Raw genomic sequence first — 27,083 nt, forward strand, 5'->3', positions numbered from 1 at the left:
GGGGAAATGGAGGGGGGCTTGGAATTTAACCCGGGATCTCCAGTGGTGCTCCCTGGAGTATGGGACGGTGTGTGAGGGGCGGGGGAGCGGGTATCGAACCCGGGACCCTTCAGTCCCCAAGCTGACGCTCTATCCATTGAGCCAAACCGGTTTTGGCAAGAGCATTTATTTTTTTACTTTATATTTTTATTGATTTCAGAGAAGAAGGGAAGAGAGAGAGATGGAAACATTAATGATAAGAGAGAATCGTTGATCAACTGTGTCCTGCATGCCCCACTCGGGGGATCGAGCCCACAACTCAGGCATGTGCCCTGACCTGGAATTGAACCATGACCTCCTGGTTCATAGGTCTACTCTCAACCCTTGAGCCATGCAGGTTGGGCTTAAGAGCATTTCTCATTTTACATCATAATTCTTTATTTATACCTAGTTTCTCTACTGTAATATGAGTTCCTTGAAGGTTAGAGCTGTTATAGTCATCCCTGAATCCTTTGTGTCTGGCATAGAGTAATTGCATAGTTAACTTATTGAACAAACTAGAGGCCTGGTGTTTGAAAATTCATGCACTGGATGGGGGTTCCTTCAGTCTGGCCTGTCCCCTCTCACAGTTGGGGAGCCCTCAGGGGTGGGAGGTGACCTGGCCATCAGGGGAAGGTGACGCCCCCATCATACCTCTGCTGCTGCCACTGCCGGCAGCGCAAGCCTCAGCCGGCCCTGGTTACCTAAACCTTGGGTGACCGTAGGTGGCTGGGCAGCTGACTTTTGAGGCTTGCCAGCACCTCGGGCCTGCCCTGGGTGGCTGGGCAGCCACCATTCAGAGGTTTGCCTGCGCCTTAGGCCGGCACTGGGTGGCTGGGGTGCTGAGGAGATCGGAGCACTGCAGAGGCAGGTGCACGGCAAAGCTGGGCCCACTTGGGGGCAGGCCCCGCCTTGCAGTGCACCTGCTGCCTCAGCGGGGCTGAGGAGACTGGGCACTGCCATCCTTGAGGGCGTGGCAGCAATTAGCATATTCCCTCCTTATTGGCTGTGAGTGATGCCATCTTTGCAATGGTGTGAGGGTCAGTTAGCATATTCCCTCTTTATTAGATAGGATACTGAAGAAAAGAAACTATAACATCTGATTGCTTATAGGATTGACAGGGTGAGGGATCCAAGATGAGGCAATGTAGTATGGCCATTCAGAGTACAGGATCTGGAATCTTAAAGAGGGTTTGAGTCCCTCTCTGCCTCTGCCACTTACTATCTGTGTGATCTCCAACATCAGCTTTCTCATTTATGAAATCGGAAGTTATAATATGTACCCATTAAATTAGATGATTCATGTTGAAGTTCTTAGCACAGTTATGAAAGTCAAAATGGCTAATTCTAAGATTTTGAGTTTTAATAATAGGAAGAATAGTGATGATACTGGCTGAAATAAGTGAGTCAGAAATGATAGCAGTGTCATAATTAATTTAAATAAATCTCTATTAATGGACATTGAGATTATTTTTAATTTTTTTCCCCACGTTTGAGCATGATAATTCTTCTTTGAATAAATTGCCCTAATTTAAGAACAATAATTGCTGGGTCAAAAAACCTACACTGAAAACATACATATTGCCCTGAAGAAAAACTAATGCAAATGTCAAACAAAGCACGCATTAGAGTGATTGCTCATTCCACCACCTATGAGCAATATTTCTCACCAGCTTCTAATTTATTATCTTACTGGGTTTTGGAATGGAGCAGAATATACATAAATGAAACACTTTAGAGTAGGTGGGAGTTAAAGGAGATCAAAGGAAATTTATAGTTTGATATAAAATGTTCCCATAATGAGTGGTTTGCCGCATGGGTAAGGAATACTCTATGGAAGAAAACTCCCCATTATCAGAAATGTTCAAATTAAGACTTAGATCCGCTTTCTGGGAATAAGGTTAAGGGGATTTGATAAACTATAAGACCTTTTTTGTCCTGGGAGTATCTGACACTGGCTTTTGGCCATCTGCATATGTCTTTGAAGTAAGAATGAACTTGGATGTCTTACTTTTCAGTGGTTGAAGGCCTCTCACTGTTGGACTTGGGAGTGTCTCCATATTCAGGAGCAGTATTTCATGAAGTAAGTGTTCTTGTTTTCTTTTATGGGTATTAAGAGTAATTTACCATTGGTATATGTACAAAAATAATAATTTAATAAAAAATAAAAAAAGAGTAATTTATAGCCACAGATACCAAAACCTAGCCTCTAGTTAGTACAGACATTTTTAAAAAAATCTATTTTTGAAAATCATATTTAGAAATAGCCCTTTTTTATATGTCTGTATAAGAAGTTTTCATGCCGAAACCGGTTTGGCTCACTGGTAGAGCGTCGGTCTGCGGACTAAAAGGTCCCAGGTTCTATTCCGGTCACAGGCATGTACGTTGGTTGCGGGCACATCCCTGCTGGAAACCAAATCAGTTTCACTAAAAAAGAGATGTTGACAGGAAGCCAGGAAGGCTGGTCAAAAACCTTAATTGCTCTAACCTTTAGTTGAGATTTTGTTAGCTCAAGCAGAATCTACAAGTTTCTGTTATTTCCTGCCTAAGGGCTACATGTAAATTTCTGTTTATGTTGCCTTAGATGTCTTAATAAAAGGGGATGGCAGGGCCAGAGCAGTAGTAGTTCTCCCACTAGAGTTGGACTACCGCCTGGCCCCCCAAATCGCCAAATTGAATTTCTTCAAGTCTCTTTTCATTTGTGTGCGGCCCTTCTCCAGAAGCTGAACCCTGAATTGGAACTCTTTCTACGCGGGCCGTGAAAGAGAGTCCTATACATCCCTGGTAGGGGGTGTGCAAGAAGCAGCAAGTCGATGTTTCTCTCTCATCGAGGTTTCTAGCTCTATCTCTCTCCCTTCCTTTCTGTAAAAAATCAATAAAATATATTAAAAAAAGAAAAAAAAAGTTTTCATGCCCTGACCAGTTTGGCTCAGTGGATAGAGCATCAGCCTGCAGACTCAAGGGTCTGAGGTTTGATTCCGGTCAAGGGCATGTACCTTGGTTGCAGGCACATACCCAGTGGGGAGTGTGCAGGAGGCAGCTGATTGATGTTTCTCTCTCATCAATGTTTCTAACTCTTTATCCCTCTCAATGAGATGAAAGGAATAAAATAAAAAATAAATTAAATGTTTGGGAACAAGTTGTATGGGCATACCAAAGAGTAGCCCAATAGCCAATTTCTACTTCTACTTCTTTCATTTTGCTTACTTTGAATTTACCTTATTTTTCTAGTCTCTTGAGATAGCACGAAGGTCATTCATGTGAGATCTTTCTTTTCTCATATATGCATAAATATTTATATTTTATTACTTCAAGATAATAAAATACAGCTGGCTATCGATTTATGAACACCCAGCTTATAAGAAAATTAACACATAATCATGAAATGTCTCCTAAAGATTTCCAACTTTTGGTATTCATTTGGTATTCAATACAAAAATTAATATCTGCATATTTAGTTGCTATTGGGTATAAACCTATGGATCAGTGAAACATTGATGAGAGAGAAACATTGATCTTGAAGTAATAAAATATAAATAAAATTATGTCAAGCCAGATGAAAAGAATACTTTTGAAAAGAAAGTTCATCATTGCTTTGCATTGAAATCTTCAACAGATTTTAAAATATAATTCTTAGGGAAAGGTAAGAATAGGTGAAAGTGGAGAAGGAAAATCTGTAAATTATGAATTTAACAACCTTGATTGGGTTGTTAAACCCAATCAAGGTTTAACAACCTTGATTAGTTGAAAAGTGTATAGTGTAGCCAAAACCGGTTTGGCTCAGTAGATAGAGCATCGGTCTGCAGACTGAAAGGTCCCAGGTTCGATTCTGGACAAGGGAATGATGTACTTTGGTTGCGGGCACATCCCCAGTAGGAGGTGTACAAGAGGCAGCTGGTCAATGTTTCTCTCTCATCAATGTTTCTAACTCTCTATCCCTCTCTTCCTCTCTGTAAAAAAAAAAAAAAAAAAAAAAAAAAAAAAAAAAAAAATCAATAAAATATGTTTAAAAAAAGAAAGAAAAGTGTATAGTGTATTCTCTATAATTTTAATATATAAAAACCCAGGGTTCGTAATGACTGACTGAAGGCTCAACTGAACCCTGGTAGTCAGCCCTGCAGTCAGTGCTGAGTTGCTGTGGTGACATAGCACTGGCTGCTGCCCTTGTGGGTGTGGTGCAGGTGTGTTGACCCAGCACTGACTGCTAAAGGGCTGTGGATCAGGCCCAGAGAGAGGACTGAAGAGAGAGGCAAGTTCTGATCTGCAGCTTCTGTTGCCTCTCTGTTTCTCTCCGGGCTTCACTAGCAACCATGCCTCTGTTTCTCTCAGGGCCTCTGCAGGGGCTGCTGATCAGCCCCACCTCTCTGATCAGGTCCAGAGATAGGCCTGGAGACACTGACTGGTAAAGAAATGGACCAATCAAAACCACATCTGGGTGAACTGTGAGAAGCCAATGGCTGCCTATGAGGTGGAGCTTTTGATGATGACTGGCATAGAAACTGACCAATCAAAAACAAATCTTTGTGAACTGTGAGGAGCTAATGGCTGCCTAGAAGGTGGAACTTTTGATGCTGAGTCACATAGAAACTGACCAATCAGAACCAAATTGGCCGGCCAGGGAGGGAAGCTAGGGGAGAGATCAGGCCAGCAGGGGAGGGCAGTTGGGGGCAACCATGCTGGCAGGGGAGGGCAGTTGGGGGTGAGATCAGGCTAGCAAGGGAGGGTCATTGGGGGAGAAAATAGGACAGCAGGGGAGAGCAGTAGGGATCAGGCCTATACTGGCAGTCGGACATCCCCCAAGGGGTCCCCAATTGGAGAGATTGCCGGCTGGCCTGAAGAAATCCCCCCTTTGGCACAAATTTCATGCACCGGGCCACTAGTAGTAGTATATGCAATTAAACTACTGCATATATGTTAGTTCATTATAGAAACCAGCCCATTTACTGATAGGCTTTTTGAGAACTACCGGTATTTGTTCTGATATTTCTGAGACTAATTTAGAGCCATTCTAAACTATCTGAAGCATCAAAACACTTTGAAAGGAGGCTATTGGTAATATAAATATCAAGTTACTACTTTTTACTAACAAAGATAAATGGAGAAAAAAGAATCCATTAGTAGATAGTTGTAAAAGCTTAATTCTTTTAGAACTTTGAAAGGCAAAGCTGATGCCCCCATTTTCAAAAAGAGGTAAAAAGTTTATCTCAGGCAGCTAATATATTGAGGTTTACTGTGTGATAAGTACTTTGTGCAAATTACACTCCATCCTTCCAAGAACCCGATGAAATAGGTCACTATTATTTTATAGCTGAGGAAACTAAGGCTCAGAGGGGAAACAGCATGTCCAAAGGCACACAGGTAAACCTGATTTTAATATACTTCTATTGATTTCAGAGAGGAAAAGAGAGGGAGAGAGATGGAAACATCCACGATGAGAAAGAATCACTGACCAGCTGCCTCCTGCATGCCCCGCATCGGGGATTAACCCTGCAGCCTGGGCATGTGCCCCTCAGTCCTCAGGTCAATGCTTTGTCCACAGAGCCAAACCAGCTAGTGGAACCTGGTTTTAAACCTGCGTCTGATTCCAAAGCCAGCTTGTTCTCACTACAAAGCCTGTCGATGACCTTTACAGTATCATAGGACACATTTTTGTGTGTGGTTGGCTTTAGGAAGAGGCCTCCTGAGTCACCAGCATGGACTCACTAAAACCAAGTCATGCACTTTACTATTACAGTAGCAGACCAACCCTCCACGCCAGAACAATTAGAAAAGCATGATGAATACAAAAGACATTTGCTTGAAGACACTGGAAAGTACCAAGATAGCCAAGATTCAAGAGGCTAAAGTCCCAGAGAAGAAAGTACAAAAATGTGAGACTGTGACATTCTGAGCTGCTTTCTTCTTGATGCATTTACCAATTTATAAGAGGTACAGTTAAGAGGCAGAAATACAGAACAGAAATTGGCTGGTAAAAAATTAAGGAGTTATTGGCAATCTTATGGTGCTCCGGAAATATGAATTTGAGTGCAAGGTGGCAAGACTTGGCTTTCATTAGGGACCTCTGAAGGACTATACTCAAGAAGGGTAGATATTGTTATAGACTAGTAGCCTGCTGCGTGAAATTCGTGCATGGAAGGGGCCATTCCCTCAGCCCAGCCGGCATGCTCTCCAATCGGGGACCCCTTGGGGCCTGATCTCGCCCCCAACTGCCTTCTCCTGCCAGCCTGATCTTGCCCCCACTACCCTCCCCTGCCAGCCTGATCTCGCTCCCAAAGGTCCTCCCCTGCTGGCCTCATCTCACCCTCAATAGCTCTCCCCTGCTGGTCTGACCTTGCCCCCCAAAGCCCTCCCCTTGCCAGCCTGGTTGCCCCCAACTGACCTCCCCTGCCAGTTTGATCTTGTCCCTAACTGCCCTCCCCTTGCTGGCCTGATCTTGCCCCCAACTGCCCTCCTTTGCTGGCCAATTTGGTTTTGATTGGCCAGTTTCTATGCCAGTCCATGTCAAAAGCTCTGCTTCCTAGGCAGCCATTGGCTCCTCACAGTTGACCCAGATTTGGTTCTGATTAGCCAATTTCTTTCTTTCTTTCTTTTAAAAAAATATATTTTATTGATTTTTTACAGAGAGGAAGGGAGAGATATAGAGAGCTAGAAACGTCAATGAGAGAGAGACATCAACCAGCTGCCTCTTGCACACCCCCTATTGGGGATGTGCCCGCAACCAACGTACATGCCCCTGACCGGAATCGAACCTGGGACCTTTCAGTCCATAGACCAACACTCTACCACTGAGCCAAACCGGTTTCGGCAAGATGGGCCAGTTTCTATGCCAGTCAGTGTCTCTAGGCCTATTAACAGGGCCTTCTCAGACAGACAGGGCTGCTGGCCAGGCTCAGAGGGAAAGAGAGAGGCAAGTGCTGATCAAAAGCTGCCACAGACGCTACAGATCAGCCCCTGTTTCTCTCTTCAGGTCTCTTTCCAGGCCTGATTCAAACCCCCCTCAACAGTAACTGCTGGGTCTCTGGGCCTGCAGCCACAGTAGTTAGCCCTTTATTCAATTCAGCAGCTTTTCCTAGTGGCACAAAATTATCCAGTGATACAAAATTATTCTCTCTCATATGTACACTGGTCAACTAGCATAGAACAGTATTCTAGGAAAGAAAGACATTGTTCCTGACAGGATAGCTTCTAACCCCACCCCCTCCTATGGACACTGATAATAGTAAGATTTAAATTAATTTGCTTGTTTATTTTTCTCCTGCAGACTCCATTAATAATATACCTCTTTCATTTCCTGATTGACTATGCTGAATTGGTATTTATGGTAAGCAACCTTCCACATAAAATGAATATGTATATATTTTAAATTTTATTGTCTTTAATCTTCTTGTTTTTAAGAAAATAATATATTTTAGGAGCTCAGGAGTTTCTTAGAATATAAAAGCAAAAACCTATTTTTTAATTTGGATTCATGGAACTGAATTGTACATTTGACCCTTGAACAATAGGGGGTTAATGGTGTCAACCCCCCACACTGTTGTCACCTGGTATCCAGGGATATTGGTTCCAGGACAACCTCTTCCCCTTTCCCCGTCACCCCATGGATATAAAAAAAAGTCCTTGGGTGCTCAAGTCCCCTAAATAAAATGATATTGATCAATGCATATAGTTGGCTTTATGCATCTGTAGACTCCCAACCCTGAATGGAAAACAGTACAAATATTTACTGAAAAATATCAGCATATAAGTTGACCTATGCAGTTCAAACCCAGGATGTTCAAGATCAACTGTGTTATGGAATTATGAAGAGTAGTTTATGACATATGACCAGTTCTAATTTCTTATATTTTTAAAATTTCATATGTGAAGTATGCAGCCTTGAATTTTCTAGCTCCAAGATTCTATGATTGGCTTTCATTATGGTGCCAGTGTTGAGGATATCCTCAGTTGCCTAAGCATTCTGCCAGGAGATTCTGTGACAAGGACTTAGGCCTGGTGAGACTTTCAGGGGTAAGAAATTGGGAAGACAGGGCCATGTTTTGAGAGCATAGTAATTTGAAACACTTGATTAATATAGGGTTGAAAAATCTGGGTAAAATAGGAGGTCCACTGAGCTCTTCCTTAATTATTATGAGTGCTGTTTATCGCGGACTTCCTCTGTTCTAGGCACTTGGCATACATCAGGCCTACAAAGCAGTGGGTACTATTTCCACTTTTCAGAAAACTTAGTAACTTGTAATTATAAAGCAAGTTCTCCAGTCATACCTCCCTGAAAAGGCTTTCTCTTTGGGTAGTCAAAGTGAGGGCTGAGGTTCTGCCTGACTTTAAGAAGTCAGTACTGGATAGTCCACTGCCTTCCAGAAACTTCAGACCCTTGTAGCATTCCTTTACTCCCACACTAATTGGGTTCATTTCCTGTTACTATTCTTTCTCTTAACAGATAACTGATGCACTCACTGCCATTGCCCTGTATTTTGCAATCCAGGACTTCAATAAAGTTGTGGTGAGTAGTCAGTGTGTTGGACAAAACTTATAGAATCTGGTAACCTGCTGGTATCTGTTATTAAGAAGATCAAAGGTCATGCATGTACTTAAGGATACAACATGTTTTAAGACACTGAGATGTGGGAGTGCAGCTCTGGCTTGTTCAGCCAGTCCTGGAATAGCTGAACAAGACAACTTTACTAATAGATACAGATTCATTTGATCTTTGTAGCTTAATATCCTCTTACCTGTGCCAGTTCAGACTTTTTGGAGCAAGTGGAATTGAACAACAGTTATATTAAAGAGGACGCTTAAAAATTATTCCATACCTTTCACCAGTTTTGTTTTTTTACAGAGGAAAATTAATACAGCTTTTAACTCACTGTGCTATGCCTATCTGAGGTAAAATCAGATTCCCAGTGAAGCTTCTATTTCTCTGCAGAGAGCAATCTTAATTGGAAAAATTGGCATATATTAAACACCTGTTGAAAGTGTTGATGCAAACTTTAGTTTTAATCCATATGTAATAGCCAAGGAGAATTGTATAGTGGGACTATTTTCATTTTCCTTGGTTCTGAGAGAGTTAACAGATAAACCATGTGTACTATCTATGTAGTTATTTTAAAAATTGGCTGCAGTCCTCCTTGATTGGCTGAGAGCCACTGAGATTTTGACCAGGGTGAGAGAAGGCTGCATCCCATTAATGTTGTCTGTCTGTGGTTCATTTTCACTTCTGTTACCAAGTAATAGAACCAGAAATAGCAGTCTGCCTTTCTGTAGAGTCTACGGTAGACTGTCATCAGTAACAAATGAAGTGGTGAATTACAGAATTTTAGACCTCAGAGACACTGTTAAAATATCTAGACTGAGAGTTTTTTTACCTGGGGTCCCTTATTAGGTCTATGAAACCCTTGAGGTGGTATGAAAATTTGTATATGTATGTGGATATGTCATTTTTTTTCGTGTGGAGAGTTCATAATTGTTAACAGTGCTTAAAGAGTTCTTAATTCCTACCCTAAATGATTAAGAACTACATTGTAGATACTTGTTAACAATTAGAGGCCTGATGCACGAAATTTATGCACAAGGGAGGGGTATGTCCCTCAACATGCACTGTCTCCAATCTGGGACCCCTCGAGGGATGCCTGATTGCCCGTTTAGGAGGGATCGGGCCTAAACAGGCAGTCAGATATCCTTCTCACAATCCAGGACTGCTGGCTCCAAACCGCTCGCCTGCCTGCCTCCCTGCCTGCCTGATCACCCCCTTACCACTCCCCTGCCAGCCTGATTGACGCCTAACTGCTCCCCTGCAGGCCTGGTCCCCCGAACTGCCCTCCCCTGCAGGCCTGATCCCCTCAACTGTATGTGTGTGAATTGAACCATGACCTCCTGGGCTACACGGGCTGGGCGAGTTCACTAGTTTATGTGACAGAAAATTCAAGGAGAATATTGTTGGCTTCATTCATCAATAATTTTTTTAAAAATATATATTTTATTGATTTTTTTACAGAGAGGAAGGGAGAGGGATAGAGAGCTAGAAACATCAGTGAGAGAGAAACATCGACCAGCTGCCTCCTGCACACCCCGTACTGAGGATATGCCCGCAACCAATGTACATGCCCTTTACCGGAATCGAACCTGGGACCTTTCAGTCTGCAGACCGATGCTCTATCCACTGAGCCAAACCAGTTTTGGCAATAACTTGTTTCCTAATTTATATGGAAACAGATAGAGATTTTTAATTTTTTTTCCCCTCTTTGTGATTTAAAGAGGGAAACCAAAGCCCAAATGAGCTAATTGTCACTACCTTGTTTTTTAGCACACCAAGACACTCTGTTATCATTGGCACCAACTTAAATTTTGGAATACCACATTTTCCGGCGTATAAAACGACCGGGCGTATAAGACGACCCCTAATTTTACAGTTAAAACATAGGTTTAGGCCTATCTTTGCTGTATAAGAGTACTCCTCACTTCCGAGGCAACACCAGTTCTTTTTTTAATAGACCTCTGGCCAATCTGAGCAGGCTTTTTACTAGAACACAGTGTAGCTTCCGGTACAGAACATGCATAATTTGCATGCATAAAAAGCCTGCTCGGATTGGCTGAGTTAGAGAGGTGGTCTGAGCAGCCTTGCAGTGATTGGTGCGGGATCGAGTTGGAAAATTCGTTTAGTGGCATATTCAGACGATTTTCGGGATCGAGTTGGAAAATTCACTTAGCGGCATATCGAGACGTTTTTTCAGGATAAAACTCGGCGTATAAGACGACCCCCGACTTTTGGTTGACTTTTTTTCGGTTCAAAAGTCGTCTTATACGCCGGAAAATACGGTAGTTTTGTTTCTTCATCCTCAGAATTCAGCTTATTCGAACATTTGGTTATGTGGTCAGAATAAGAATTTCATTTAAACTATGTCAAAAATTGCCCTACCCAGTTTGGCTCATTGGGTAGAGCATCCATTGGCTGCAGACTGAAGGGTCTCAGGTTTGATTCCAGTCTGGAGCACATGCCCGGGTGGCAGGCTCTTTCCCCAGTAGGAGGCATGCAAGAGGCAGCCAGTCAAGGATTCTTTCTCATCATTGATGTTTCTATCTCTCTCTTCCCTCCCTCTCTGAAATTAATAAAAATATATTTTAAAAAATAAACTGTTAAAAATTAACTCATTCTAAATGGCAGATTTTGATGATACTAATAAACTATGGTTGGTTTAGATAGAGCATTGGCACATATCTTCCTCCAAATCTTCCCCACTTTTTCAGAATGAGCCCATATCATACCTCCAGCGAGACTAAATTGCTCCTATATGAGCTCCCTGTGTCTCCTGGATCTCACACTCTTCAGGTGGCCTTCTTTGTGCCACAGAACTCCACAATCCTTAGCTAGTGGGGCCTCAGTCCTACCACTGCTACTGCAGCTGTCCTCAGTGCCCTCTGTTTGCTGAGCTAGCCACCTTTCCTTTGATAAAAACTCCGTAGTCTATATTTTGTCCGTTTAATTAAACAAACCCAACTGTGCATGGCAGTATAAGTTTTACTGATGATAATTCCTACAACTTAACTTGGACTCTCAGAGATGATCAGAGAGGTTTTTTGAAGTTTGAAGTTTGTTCAGGTTTTCTGATTATGCCTCTAGCTTAAGTTATATAAGAAATCTGGGGTTACTTGTATTCCTGTGATGATCCTTTGAATTTCTTTTGAACTGAAAGATGATTTTTTTTTTACTTAAAATTTTTAAATTATTAATACCTAAGATATGAGAAAATATATAAAGAATAATACACTCATTTGGGATGGCTCAGTGGTTGAACATCAACCTATGGTTTGATTCACGGTAAGTGCATATGCCCTGGTTGCTGGCTTGATCCCCAGTGTGGGGCATTCAGGAGGCAGCTGATCAGTGATTCTCTGTCATCACTGACGTTTCTATCTCACTCTCCCTCTCTCTTCTTCTCATCAATAAAATATATTTTAAAAATACATGCTATGAATCTATTTTGGCTTAAAAAATAAAACATTACACATAGAGTTGCCTCTCTCTATACTTTCATCTCCTTACTCCCCCTCTCACCAGTTACCACTGTTCTGACTTCTGCATTTATTATTTCTACACATGGCCGTGTAATATCCCTAAATCACATGTAGTGTTTTTTTTTTCATGCTTTTAACTTTATATAAATGGTACAGTGCAGTATATATTCTGTTGTCACCTGTCATTTTCATCATTAAATCTTTACTCACATAGTTAAGTGCTAGCTACTTTGGCTGCTCTGAATTACTGTATTTTATAATAGGTTGCAGCATTGATTTTTATATGGTCTAAATAAGATTCTCTGATCATTAAATGAGCAAGGCTACCCATTTTAGGTTCAGAGACTTTTTCCATCTGTAGTCTGACCCATGTTTACTTATAAGGTTGCCTAACCCTTTTTCATTCTGGAACACACCTGTGAACTTGTTGGGACATACCAGGGTAAGGCAAAAGCTTTCCACCCCCATCTCACTCCCTCTTACCCATCCAGCTGCCCAGCCACGCCCAGCCACGCCCAGCCCTCTTCCTGTTCATCCTGGCCATTCCCCACTTCCTCTTTGGAAGTCAACAACTTGAAAGGAGAGAGCGCAGAAGAAAACTCAGGATACTGTGACATTCAAGGGACCATTTCACTTTGCATGAAAACATTTCACTTTGCTGATGGGACTTTGCAGTCTTTAGGCCATTGATAATGACTTCAGAATGAATAAGAACTTTGCTTTGCCACCTAGTCATTCATATAACCATCCAACGGGTGTTTATCCTTTGCTCACTGTGCCAGGTATTGGCAATAAACACTGTCCCTACCCTGGGGAACTCATAGTCTAGTGAGGGAACCGCATATTAGTCACATACATTTTTAAGAAAGTTATAACTGTGAACAGTGCTATGAAACAATGTGCATAATGGGGAGATTTTACCCAATCGAGGTGGGGGTGAATGTGCCTCGCTGAGAAAGATTATTTTACTCAGGTCTATGTGGAGTTCACTAGGGTAAGAGAAGAGGTTGTTCCAGGTTAAATGTAAAGAAAGGCCTGGGAGCAGGAGGGGCCTGGTGTGCTCATGATATTTGAACTTGGAAAGTGAGAGGTGGGGGGAGTGGGCATGAGATGCGCCTGGAGAGGTGGGGCCACGTGGGTCATGGCAGGACTTTTGTTTTCATCCTAAAAGCAACAGAAAGTAATTTGTTTAATGTGTTTTGTCATTCTTTCCAGTTTAAAAAGCAGAAACTCCTCCTTGAACTAGACCAGTATGCCCCAGATGTGGCCGAACTCATCCGAACGCCAATGGAAATGCGTTACATCCCTCTGAAAGTGGCCCTGTTGTAAGTATTCTCTGACAAAACAGGCTCAGAGCCAGCAAATGCGAGGAAAATCTGATGAGACTTTCTCATGTTGTTTGTTGTATTTTTGGAGATTTGCAGTCTTAGTCATCAAGTATTTGCTGTAGTTCTGTTGCACAACTGGGGTTCTGGCCAGCAAAAGAGACAGAGCCATTCTTTCTCTGTTGGGACAAAGCCTCATACAGGAACACGCACAATCCACCCTTCACAGATTCTTTTTCACTCTATGCTGATCTGAGCTCTAGCCTACTTGTAACCACTGTTTGTTTCTTTAAAAAAAAAATAAAGATCCTTCTTCAGTTGTGATATGTGGATTAAATAAAATCCTGGTCTTTATGTGGTTGTTGTTTTCAGCAGCTTTTATCCTTCATGAACAAGTTAGCCCCCCATTTGTCAGAAAACAAGTAGAGTTCCAAACAGACCCATCCCAGATGCCTAAAAGGGCGACTGGTATGGGAGAGTGAAACTACGGAGCTCTGTGAAAGAATGCCTTAGGAGTATTCCGTGCTGTCAGTAAGATTAATTCTTTCAGGTTATTCCCGTTTATATTCCTGAGATAGGCAAATGTGAATAATTATTCCACCAACTAATAGTCATTGAATATTAATAATATACTAGTTTTAGAGATACACATTAAACAAGTCAGACAAGTTTCCTCATGGAAAAACATGACCTTAGAACTTTAGAATTAGAAGGAGCCTTCTGAGGACAGTTTATTCAACCCTCTGCCTGTGTGTGACTCTCCTGTTCAGTAGTCCAGAGAGCTGGCTGTGTAGCTGCTTCTTAAACATCATCTTCTACTTAGAAATGGTTCCCTCCCACCACCACCACCACCACCACCACCACCACCAGTTTTGAGGTATCAGTTCATATCTATGTATTTTAGAAAAATTGCTGGGAACTATTTAATAGAACCAGAGGTTTAGGGACACTATTAGTCCCTTATGGATTAATATGTCTCCTGAGGGTAGTTTTGTAATAGCAGCAGCCATTTCTTTAAAGGTTGTGTAATAAGCCTATCTGTCATTGCTGGAAAAAAACACACCAACAATTTCTAGGCCTTTGTCTTTAGAACTGCTAGTGTTACAGCCCTGGGAGGTATTGGATTTAAGGTCTTTATTTGTAAATAATAATTATAATCTCCCTGAGACACTGGTATGTTTCTTCCTATCTGATAATCAGAATTATGTAACTGGTCTCCCTTTTCACACAGTCTGCCAGGAAACGCAGAGCCAGATTTGAAGCTGATTATTATGGTGCTGTAGAAGACAAATTGGGTCTTCTTTCCCTGGCCTTCACTTTCTCCTTTTATTCATGTTTTCCCTGGTCTTGTTTCTTTATTTCTGTTTTTATTTTACTGCTATTTTTTATTCTCGGTTCTTATTTGAGTCACCTCTAATCTTTTGTGGAAGCAAGATAGAAATAAATAAAAATAATAATCCATTATGAGTATATGAGCTTTCCTTACTTATTTCAAATTCATTTTCTTAGTCCATTCCTTTTCATCTCAGGAAAAGACTACATGTTTCAGCTCAGTGCCATCCCAGTGGAAGTTCAGGTGCCTGTGAGGTTCTGTGGAACTAGCTTGTCGGAGTCAGCAGATAACGTGTTCCGCCTCGGGGTCTTGGCTCGGGGACACTTTTACCACCAGGAGGGCTAAATCCAAGCTGCTCTGCCATTGAACGGGAGTGTCCTGTGTCATGGCTTAGGAACCTGACAGGAAAAAGTACTTTTCTGGTTTTCAGAGATGCATGTAGCATTCCTAAGACATATGATTATGGGGAAATTGGTATAATTTTATCATTTTGAAGTTTGAGGTGGTAAAAAAAAATATAGCTTTAGAGCTGAAGAGACCTAATTTTTAATATATTCATTAGCTTGTGAACCTTGGGCAAGTTAATTACCCGTATTTTCCGGCATATAAGACGTCTTTTGAAACGAAAATAAGTCAACCGAAAATCGGGGGCAAAAGACCAAAATTGCACAAAAATTACCTGCAGATCTTTTTTTTTTTTTTTTTTTTTTTTTTTACCTGCAGATCTTGACGGCAAAGTAAGTCTTTTCTTTGAAGTGGGGGGTAGTCTTATACAGCGAATATAGGCCTAAACCTATGTTTTAACTGTAAAATTAGGGGGTCGTCTTATATGCCGGAAAATATGGTAATAACTTAGTCTCAGCTTCCTCATCTGCGAAACAGGAATAATGTTATTGCTAGTTTATAGGATCTCTACAGTATATTATAAAAAGCCAGTGGCCCTAACACCGTAACGACCAAACAACCAGTCACCATTAAGTGCATGGAGCATCTCTCAGTCCCTCCCTGTGGCCCACAGGCTCTGGTCACAGCAAGACAGTGGCCGGCAGCAGGCGGGTGGGGCCAGGTGGGGTGGGCTTGGTGAGGCGCTTATGGGTGGGTGGGGCCACGTGATTTTGCGTGCTGGGCTTCTAGTGCTTAAATAAGACAGTTTTCTATAGACCACATAGCACAGAAAAAGGAGTGAAAGTTCAGTACCTTTTACGCATTGGCCTCAAGCCCACTCCATTCTCTTCTACTTAGGAGAACTCATTGCTAAGAAGCTGCCTCCCCTTGAGTATGTTTTTAGTACTAATACTAAATCTCTTTAATTTTCTGCACATAGTGACATAGACTCTCTGGTCCTTTGACCAGGATTACTAATACCAAATATGTGTGCTTTTCCCCAGCTATCTCTTAAATCCCTACACGATCTTATCTTGTGTTGCCAAGTCTACCTGCGCCATCAACAATACCCTCATTGCTTTCTTCATTCTGACCACGATAAAAGGTAAGACACCAGAAAGTACAAGCCCTGATTTTTGTAGGGTATTGTAACACATTGTGGATTTTTAAAAAATACAATGCAACACTTAAAAAAAAATTTTTTTTAATTACACAAGTATGAGTGGATAAAAAAGCTGTGGTACATTTACAATAGAATACTACTACTCAGCTATTAAAAAAAAAAAAAAAAAAAAAAAAAAAAGGAAATGTTACCTTTTGGGACACTGTGGGTGGACCCGGAGAGCGTGCTAAGTGAAATAAGGCCAGGCAGAGAAAGACAAACACCATGTGGTTTCACTTACATGTGGAGTCTAAAGAACAAAATAAATTAACAAACAACCCATAGATACTTAAAGCAGACTGACAGCTGTCAGAGGGGAGGAGGGTGGAGGGACTGGGTGGAAAAGATGAAGGCATTAAGCAAAATGAAAACAAAAACGGACATTATGGTGACTGCCAGAGGGAAAGGGGTGGGGGCGGTGGAAGAGGGCAAAGGGAGAATAAATGGTGGTGGAAAGAGACTTGACTTTGAATGGTGCTTGCACAATGCAGTATACACATGATGTGTTATAGAATTGTACACCTGAAACCTGTATGATCTTATTAAGCAGAGTCACCCCAATAAATCCAATTAAAAAAAAGAACTACAGCTGAAACCGGCTTGGCTCAGTGGTAGAGCGTCGATCTGCGGACTGAAAGGTCCCAGGTTCGATTCCGGTCAAGGGCATGTACATTGGTTGCAGGCACATCCCTAGTAGAGGGTGTGCAAGAGGCAGCTGGTCGATGTTCTCTCTCATTGACGTTTCTAACTCTCTCTCCCTCTCCCTCTCTGTAAAAAATCAATAAAATATATTAAAAAAAAATTTTCTAAAAAAAAGAACTACAAAAAAAAATTACAGCCGAAACCGGTTTGGCTCAGTGGATAGAGCGTCGGCCTGCGGACTGAAGGGTCCCAGGTTCGATTCCGGTCAGGGCCATGTACCTTGGTAGTGGGCACATTCCCAGAGGGGGTTGGGGGCTGTAGGAGGCGGCTGATTGATGTTTCTGTCTCATTGATGTTTCTAACTCTCTATCCCTCTCTCTTCCTCTCTGTAAAAAATCAATAAAATATATTTTTAAAAATTTTTAAAAATACAGCTCACTGGTGTGCCTCAGTGGATGAGTGTCAACCTGTGAAGCAGGAGGTCACAGTTTGATTCCTGGTCCGGAAACACGCCAGGTTTTGGGCTCAATCCCCAGGCGGGACATGCAGGAGGCAGCCCATCGATGTTTCTCTTTCATCAGTGTTTATGTCTAAGCCAAAATAAAGATTTATTTAAACATCTTGAGCCCTGGCCCAGCTGGTGGCTCATTAGATTGAGCATCATCCCATGGACTAAGAGGCCCTTGGTTTGGTCCCAAATAGGGGGCTTGCAGGAGTTAGCCAAACAACGAGTCTTCCTCATCATTAAAATTTCTATCTCTCTCTCCCTCTCCCTTCTTCTCCGAAATCAATAAAAATATATTTAAAACAATAAAACAGAACATCTCGAGCCCTGGCCTGTGTAGCTCAGCTGGGCGTTGTTGTGTGCACCAAAAGGTTGCTGATTCGATGGATGTTACACTCTCACATCGATGTTTCTCTCTCTCTCTTTAAAAATCAAAAACAGTTCTTTAAAATTTTTCTCAAAATTCTATCATTCAGAGAGTTACTGTTAAGATTAGAAAAATATCTTTTCTAAATGGCTTATAATTTTCTAAATGAGACGGCAGCCTCTCTGCCTCTCTCTTCTTACCTGTAGTTCAACTTATTCATAGCATTTCTCCTGGCTTTTGCTAGTGTTTACTTCCATACTTCTAAATAAGACTTCATTGCTATTTAATGAATTACAAATTTTAGACATCAATTCTATTCTCATAGAAGATAAAGATTTAGCTTTTTGTACCAATATCTCCACTTTCCCTTTACCTCATTTTATTCAAGGAGTTATGCCACAATTTTGATTAAATCAGTAATTGGTACCTGTATTCTATGACACTGTATATATTTTTTACTACTGGGCATAATAGTAACTAAGATTACTTTTTCCTTCTTATACAATCTTTTATGTTTCCTGTGGTCAATAATTCTTTTTTCCCCCTCCAGTTGCTTTGCTAGATCTGTCAAGTGCCTAAAAATAGTTTTTAAAAATGCTTAAAGAGCCAAAACCGGTTTGGCTCAGTGGTAGAGCTTCGGTCTGCGGACTGAAGGGTCCCGGGTTCGATTCCGGTCAAGGGCATGTACATTGGTTGCGGGCACATCCCCAGTAGGGGGTGTGCAAGAGGCAGCTGGTCGATGTTTCTCTCTCATTGACGTTTCTGGCTCTCTCTCTCTCTCCCTTCCTCTCTGTAAAATATCAATAAAATATATATATATTTTTAAAATGCTTAAAGACTTCCAATAGTCTCTCGGTGCTACTATTTTTCTGGAGCCCTCCCTCACGCATCCTCCATTTTGCCCCTAGCTGACCTGGTTGTTGCCCAGGCCTGGTGCAAAGCTGCTATTGTGGGACTTTTTATAATGCTCATAATTCTCCTGCATTGTATTCCTTATTTCCTGGATTTCTTCTCCCCTTTATTGACTTTTTTCTCTTTGTTTTGCTAAGTAGTTTCTCGAGTAGTTTTCTAAGAAAGGGTGTATTAAATACATATCTTGAGTCATTTTATGTCTGAAAAATGTTTTTGCTCTAGTTCAGCACCAAATTAATAGTTGGGGCAGAGTATACAGTTCTAGACTGGAACAACCTTTCCTTTAGAATTTTGAAGGCATTGCTTTACTGTCCTCTAGAATCCTGGTTGTTATTGAGCTGTTGACTGCCGTTATATTTTCTTTTCTGAAAGATTTAAGAACTTTTTTTTTATCCTTAGTGTTTTGAAATTTCATGATGCTGTGTCTTGACATAGGTCTTTCTTAATTCATTATACTAGGCAATTGGTATGTCCTTTCAATGTAGAGACTAGTATCCTTAAGTTCCAGAAGGTATTTCTATATTATTTTTTCAAATTCTCTGTTTTCTCTGTTCGCTTATTTGTTCTATTAGATATTGGACTTTCTTGATTGATTTAATTTGCATATTTTATTTTCTATTGATAGTTCCAGCTCTTTTACTTTCTCTTTTTCTGGGATATTTCTTTGTTTTTATCTTCTAATTTCTCTCTTGAATTTTTAAACTTTCTAATTCATTTTTAAGTTTTTTCTTGGTCTCAATTATTTTTTGAAGTAGCTTCGCCCCCCCCCCCCCCCTCAGTTCTCATCTGTTTCAAGCATAGTCTTTTTGTCTTCTTTGTCATCCCTCCACCACTTTCTTTTTCTGTTTCTTTCAGGCTCTGTCTTTCGGGAGGATTTTCTCTCATTTATGGTGATCCTTGGCTGTTTGTTTATGTTTAAGAGTGAGGCACTCACATGATGACTTGAGACTGCAGGGGCAGGACTTGTTAATGGATCATTCTTGCTGTGGGGAGATTGGGCATTGGGCTGACCTTTTTGGTTGGAAGTATCTCTATATGTCATCATTTATAGGTTTTCTTTTTCTCTGAAACTATTTACTGTTTCCAGAGAGGAATTTTCCAATTTTCTTCCCGATAGTAACAGAGTTGGAGTTGCAGTGGGGTGGGGTTCATGTGACCAACTATTGAAGTTGTGAGAGTAGGAACAGAGGAGGTGGCAGATTGCAACGTATGGATTTTATATAATCTCATTTCTCTTCAGCCCACACTTCTCCTCAACCCATTACTGTGCTTAGTGCACCCTAAACCTGTGCTTCTTCAGTTAATATTCTCCAGAACTGTAGTCTCTGGATGGAGTAGAAAGTTGGGAGTTGGAGTGTATATAGTTAAGATGAGACCTGAGGTTCTGCCTGATCTGTATGTAAACTTTCAGCTTGATTTTCATCTCTGTACCTTACCTCACCTTCCATAATATCTGATGCCTTCAAGGTGATGAATTTCTCAGAAGTTCTTTGGAGTGAGTTGGCTTTATTTTTATTGATATTCCTCTCCGAGATCCCTGAATTGTAATTTCTTCCACATTGCTCAGTCATTTATCCTTCTTCTACCTGCTTTATGTTTCTACTATTTATTACATTTTATTTTGCTGTAATCTCCTTTCCTGTCGTTTGTGGCTTAAGACTAGTTTTATTCTTTTATCGTCATTTTAAGTGAATTTTTTGGAGAGATGATACACATGTGACCAATCTACCATTTTTTTAAAAATATATTTTATTGATTTTCCACAGAGAGGAAGGGAGAGAGACAGAGAACTAGAAACGTCAATGAGAGAGAAACATCGACCAGCTGCCTCTTGCACACCCCCCACCGGGGATGTGCCCACAACCAACATACATGCCCCCGACCGGAATCGAACCTGGGACCCCTCGGTCCGCAGACCGACGCTCTACCACTGAGCCAAACTGGTTTTGGCCCAATCTACCATTTTTTAACTGGAAGTCTGTTAGCTTTGGGGTATATATCTCCATATTTTTTCTATCCATTTTTCTTTCAAACTTTTAAATATTGTATCTATTAACTATCACCTCAAGAATGTTATTCAACAAACCACTTCAAATCTCAGTGGCTTAGAGCAACAATAAGCAGTAGCTTCTATGTCTATAAGTCAACATGGGTCCTCTAATCTGGGTTTGACGTGGCGAGGCAGTTTGTTGGTTTCATCAGGGCTCATTCCTGCATCAGTAGCTAGGTGTAGTTGGTTAAACTAGACTGAACTCTTCTACATATGTCGATTATCTTCCAGGGGACTAATTTAGGTGTGTTCTTTAAAAAAAAAATTATCTTTATTGTTGAAAGTAGGTATGTTCTTGTCATAGTGATAGCAGAGGCACAACTGTGAGCAAGCCCAGTCAGGCATACACTTTTTTTTTTTTTTTTTTTTTTTTTTTTTTTAATATATTTTATTGATTTTATACAGAGAGGAAGGGAGAGAGTTAGAGAGTTAGAAACATCGATGAGAGAGAGTCATCGATCAGCTGCCTCTTGCACACCCCCCACTGGGGATATGCCCGCAACCAAGGCACATGCCCTTGACCGGAATCGAACCCGGGACCCCTCAGTCCCCAAGCCGACGCTGTATCCATTGAGCCAAACCGGTCCCGGCAAGGCATACACTTTTTATGTTTCTTGTTGCATCACAGCAATCAAAACATGACACATGGCTGAGCTCATGGGTGGAGACTTCCATCCTGCCCACAATGGAAGGGCACTGCAAAGTTACATGGTAAACGGCCTGGACATAGAAAGGGGTGTAGAATCCGTGCCAAAAATACAACCTACCATACATGTCAAGAAACATCTAGTCTGTTGCTTTTAATGGCTATATATTATTCCACGAGAGGCCCGATGTACAAAGATTCATGCAAGAATGGGCCTTCTTCCCATGGCTGCTGGCATTGCCTTTGCTCCAGCCCAGACCCACCTTTCTGCCCATACTCCGGCCTGAAGCCACCTTTCCATTTTCCCATGCTGCCCAGAGGCCCGGAGCAGCTAGAGCAGTGCGGAATGCATGCGTCATTGCCATAGCGATGATGCAAGTATCCTGCCCCTGCTTGGGGCCTGTGTATGCAAATTAACCGGCCATCTTTGTTGGATTAATTTGCATGCTCCTGATTGGCTGGTGGGCATCGTGAAGGTATGGTCAATTTGCATCTTTCTCTTTTATTAATGTAGATTATATGGATGAATGTATAGAGATTCTTTAACCAACTTATCTACTAATTAAATATTTAGCTCATTTTCTAGTTTTCAGATATTTAAATAATACTACAAATTAATTTATTAACATACAATAATTTTCACATCACGTTCAATTACTTTCTTATAAAGACCTAGAAGTAGAATTATTGTGTCACTAGATATGACCTTCTTTAGGATTTCTGAAATTTATTGCTAAATTGCCTTCAAGAGTTTTACCAATTTACACTCCGGTAAGAAGTGTATGAGAGTCCTTATTTTTACATTATTGCTAAATAGTTTGCACACTCAGGAAATAAAGAATAACAAGTTTTCAATAGAACCTTTTACTTGCAGTTTACTTACCTTTTCTAGAGTGGCATATAGGATGACTTAGGTCTTTTTGTAAGCCACTTAGTATTAACTTATTATTATCAGGTTACTTAAAATGACCTGAATTGTCTTGTTCTGAAGATTGTGCTTTGAAATAGTGAGGACTGTTTACTGTTTGCAGAGCACCAGTATCAGGTAGACTCATTTATCAAGGTATTTGGTATCCATTAAAATACGGATTATATGATACAGCTGGGCAGAGGGACTGAGCTCTGGCCTTTGGAAATGTCACCTTTAAAATAGTCATGCACAGCCCAGCCGGCGTGACTCAGTGGTTGAGTGTCAACTTATGAACCAGGAGGTCACGGTTCGATTCCTGGTCAGGCACATACCTAGGTTGTGGTCTCAATCCCCAGGGTGGGGCGTGCAGGAGGCAGCCACCAATGGATGGTTCTCTTTTATCATTGATGTTTCTATCTCTCTCTCCCTGAAATAAATAAAAATATTAAAAGTAAAATAAAACAGCCATTCGCAAAGCTAGAAGTACTGAAGATATATCCTCTGAAGTCTTACACAAAAATGTAAATTATACCATTTTAAAAACATTTTTTATATAACCTTTTAAGTCAATGGAAAGGTTTGGTTTGGGGGGAAAACCTGTAAAAATTTACATGTATTTTTTTGCAGCTATATTGTTTTTAGTCACTCAGAGGAAAAAAAAATTATTGTATCACTTCAGATTTCTGTCAAATGAATTTATAGACATTTTTGTAACTATATATATATAGTTTTGTTTTATTTTTATCACTTATTTCATAAGAATCGTGTGATGTTGGTCACATAGTTGCATTTACTTTTTTTAAAAATATATTTTATTGATTTTATACAGAGAGGAAGGGAGAGAGATACAGAATTAGAAACATCGATGAGAGAGAGTCATCGATCAGCTGCCTCTTGCACACCCCCCACTGGGGATATGCCCGCAACCAAGGTACATGCCCTTGACCGGAATTGAACCCGGGACCCTTCAGTCCCCAAGCCAACGCTCTATCCATTGAGCCAAACCGGTTTCGGCTGCATTTACTTTTAATCTAAATTTCGTTTTTTAAAAATTTAGGAGTTTAAGTACATGGTAAGAAAAAATGATATTCAAACATAGAAAATGAGAAGTAAGTCTGTTATCACCCTTCCCTACCTCCTCTGTTTCTCAAGTATATTTGTCATGGGGTCCAAGGCCTTCTCTTTTGCTGGACATTTGTTATTTTTCACTGTTGGCAGCTGTAGAGAGCATCACAAATAACATTTCTAATCTGTTAAAATGTTTGGAGAATTCTGTTTTAGTGAGGTCTCTGAACTACTCTTAACTCTGAGTATATTAGTAGTAATTCCTACAAAAGTAGATACACACACACACACACACACACAAAGTAGATACAGGAGGTTAGTTCACTTATAAAATCTATAAGTCATATTTTTTATTTCATATTTATTCCACATACTTTAAATATTTAATAAAATTAATAAAGAAATAATTCACTATTTAAAAGATAAAACAGTTGGGAGAATTCACAAATGGAGGAAATTTATATTGAAAAACATGAAAAAAATATTCAACTCCATAGATAATTAATAAAGAAAAGCAAATTGAAATAACAGAGAAGTGGATTTATTTTTCCCATTTCAAGTTGCCAAAGATTTTAGGAGAAAACTTTCAGTGCTGACAAAAGTGCTATCCAAATAGGCATTATCCTACAGGGCAAGCTGACTTATATCCGAATATATAAAAACCCTGGGTCCATCATGACTGGAGGTTCAACCAACTGGAAGTCAGTCCTGCAGTACTGATTGCTGCGGCTGCAGGCGCAGTGACCCAGCACTGACTGCTGAGGGGGCTGTGAATGGAGAGAGGCCTGAAGAGAGAAGCAGGGTCTGATCCGTAGCTTGTGTGGTAGCTGTTGATTAGCACTTGCCTCTCTCTTTCTCTCCAGGCTTCACCAGCAGCCACCTCCGGGGCTGCTGATCAGCTCACCTTTCTGATCAGGCCCTGTTGATAGGCCCAGAGATGCTAACTGGCATAGAAACCAACCAATCAGAACTAAATCTGGGTGAATGTGAGGAGCCAATGGCTGCCTAGGAGGCAGAGCTTTTGATGCTTACTGACATAGAAACTGACCAATCAGAACCAAATCTGGGTCAACTGTGAGGAGCTTTTGACACTTACTGGCATAGAAACCAACCAATCAGAACCAAATTGGCTGGCAGAGGAGGGAAGTTGGGGGCGAGATCAGGCTGGCAGGGGAGGGCAGTTGAGGGCAGGATCAGGCCAACAGGGGAGGACATTTGGGGGCAACAAGACCAATAGGAGAGGGTAGTTGGGGCAACCAGGCCAGCAGGGGAGTTGAGATCAGGTTAGCAAGGGAGAGCAGTTTTGGGCAACCAGGCCAGCAGGGGAGGGGAGGGCAGTTGGACATCCCCCAAGGAGTCCTCAATTGGAGAGTGTGCAGGCTGGGCTGAGGGCATCCCCACCCCCATGCTCCATGAACAGATTTCATGCACCAGGCCACTAGTGTTAATATAATGCTATTGGCAAGCAGTTTGACAGTAGTCTTTAAATGTTTGTGCTTTTGATTTATTAATTTCACTTTTGAGAATCTATTCTAAAGGAATGTAGACATACAAACAAAGCTTTATGATGTGAAGTTATTAAATGCAATTATTTATGATGACTGGAAAATACTTCAAAATAAAGAAAAGGCTAAATAAAACACTGTTCATATAGTTAAATACATTGTGCCCATGCACATGATATTTAAAAATAGTTGCAAAATAATTATATGACAATATTCTTTTTTAAAAGCAGATTATAAAATTATATATTTTAATAAAATATAATCTCAATCATGTTAAAGTGCAAACAAAAAGAGAAAATATATTCTGAAAGAGTAACTTGTTTCCGTATAGTGACTTTATGGGTAATTAAATTTTTTTTTCTATATCTATTTTTCCCCAAAGTTTCTTCAATGAGCACATAATTAATAAGTAAATTAACTTGATGAACAAGAAAACAGGGACAGTGGAAGCACACTTCGCAACTCTCTCCCCACGCTGCCAAATAGCAGGTGCCCCGCAGAAGAGAGTGGCCTCAGTCGCTCTGTCTTGTCTCCTATTTGTCCTACCTTGGCTTCCTTTGTGGCATCCAGGGTTTCCTGGGACATCCTGAGTGACAGGCCCGGACAAGGTCCAGGCATTCTATTGTGATGTCCTGTTGAGGAATTAACTGGGAAACACAGTCTGTGGGCAGGATTGATATTAGTTTAGTAGAGTAGCTTGGGTTTCACTTCAAAAGTAGGAGCTTTGGTCTAGGATTCTTGGCCTCTCAGTGAGCTAATGAAAATACTCCATCCTACTCTTCATTAGGCTTTATTTATTTATTTATTTTTAAAAAAATATATGTATATTTTATTGATTTTTTTTTTTTACAGAGAGACAGAAAGAGGAGAGGGATAGAGGGTTAGAAATATCAATGAGAGAGAAACATCGATCAGCTGCCTCTTGCACCCCCCCCACCGGGGATGTGCCCGCAACCAAGGTACATGCCCTTGACTGGAATCAAACCCAGGACCTTTCAGTCCGGAGACCCACGCTCTATCCACTGAGCCAAACCGGTTTCAGCTTCATTAGGCTTTAAAAAGGAAAACAGACAATTGTTAATAGGTACTCCTGTACATTGTTGGTATCTATCAATAATGAAATGTTCCAGGCTATAAATTCTGAAGGTTTGCCACTTAAGGACCTTTACAACTCTCCTTGTTGTACTAAAAGAGGCCTTTGTGACAAGACTTGCTTCCCAAGAAAAAAGAAGGATTACTATTGAGGCAGTCCAGCATGATTAGGAGTTCAGGCTGCTCTGATGTCAACAGACCAGGTAGCCAATCCCAGCTCCACCACTTCCTGGCTACATCATCTTGAGCCAATCATTAACTTTTTTGGCCTCCATTTCCTTGTTAATAACACGGGGATTCAAACAGTCCCTACTGCATAGAGTAAATGAGAATGTAAATATTTACATATACATGCATTCAGTGTAAGTGCATGTAAAACACTTAGCATGGTGCCCTGGCTGGAGTGGTTCAGTTGGCTGGTTCAATTTCCAATCAAGGACATACCTGGGTCATGGTTTTGATCCCTGGTTGGGGCATATGATAGGCAATAAATTGATGTTTCTCTCTCACATTGATTTTTTTTTCTATCTTTTCCCCCCCTTCCTCTCTCTCTTTCTCCCCCTTCCTCTTTCTCTCCTCTTCTCACTAACATGTTCTCGGCTGAGAATTAACAAAAAAGCAAGCACTGCCCAGTCCGTGTGATTCAGTGGTTGAGAGTTGACCTATGAGCCAGAAGGTCATGGTTCGATTCCCGTTCAGGGCACATGCTTGGGTTGAGGGCTCAATTTCCCTTCCTCTCTGAAATCAATAAAAATATATTAAACAAACAAAAATAAAGCAAGCATGGTGTAGGGTCATGTGCTCAGTGCTTAATAAATATCAGGTGCCTATTTAATAATATCCTCCTTTTTTAAAAAAAATGCTTTTTCTTATTTTAGAGAGGGAAAGGGAGAGGGAGCGAAAACTAGAATCATCAATGATGAGAGAGAATCATGGATGGGCTGCCTCCTGCACTCCCCCTACTGGGGATGGAGTCCACAACCCGGGCATGGGTCAGTGCCTAGTGCATGGGTCAGTGCTCAACCATTGAGCCACACCAGCTGGGCAATAATACCCTCCTTTTAAAAAGATCACTCAGGACAGTAAAGCAACAGGCAGACTGTCAAATTACAGTGGGGAGGGGAGGAAGATCTGGGGGAGATAATAGATCAACCGAAG

General features: G+C 41.0%; 1 protein-coding gene across 2 annotated transcripts in view; it reads left to right on the forward strand.

The window, feature by feature from the left end:
- PIGU (phosphatidylinositol glycan anchor biosynthesis class U) overlaps positions 1 to 27,083 on the forward strand; it is a 77,534-nt gene that overhangs the window by 438 nt on the left and 50,013 nt on the right. For both annotated transcript variants that reach the window (XM_036419774.2, XM_036419775.2), the window contains exons 2-6: positions 2,037 to 2,101; positions 7,280 to 7,339; positions 8,456 to 8,518; positions 13,243 to 13,352; positions 16,074 to 16,174. In XM_036419774.2, coding sequence (XP_036275667.1) covers positions 2,037 to 2,101; positions 7,280 to 7,339; positions 8,456 to 8,518; positions 13,243 to 13,352; positions 16,074 to 16,174 — 399 coding nt within the window. The remainder of the gene's footprint in view (positions 1 to 2,036; positions 2,102 to 7,279; positions 7,340 to 8,455; positions 8,519 to 13,242; positions 13,353 to 16,073; positions 16,175 to 27,083) is intronic.

Source organism: Pipistrellus kuhlii, unplaced genomic scaffold (genome assembly GCF_014108245.1).
Source record: "Pipistrellus kuhlii isolate mPipKuh1 unplaced genomic scaffold, mPipKuh1.p scaffold_m20_p_6, whole genome shotgun sequence".
Taxonomy (NCBI): domain Eukaryota; kingdom Metazoa; phylum Chordata; class Mammalia; order Chiroptera; family Vespertilionidae; genus Pipistrellus; species Pipistrellus kuhlii.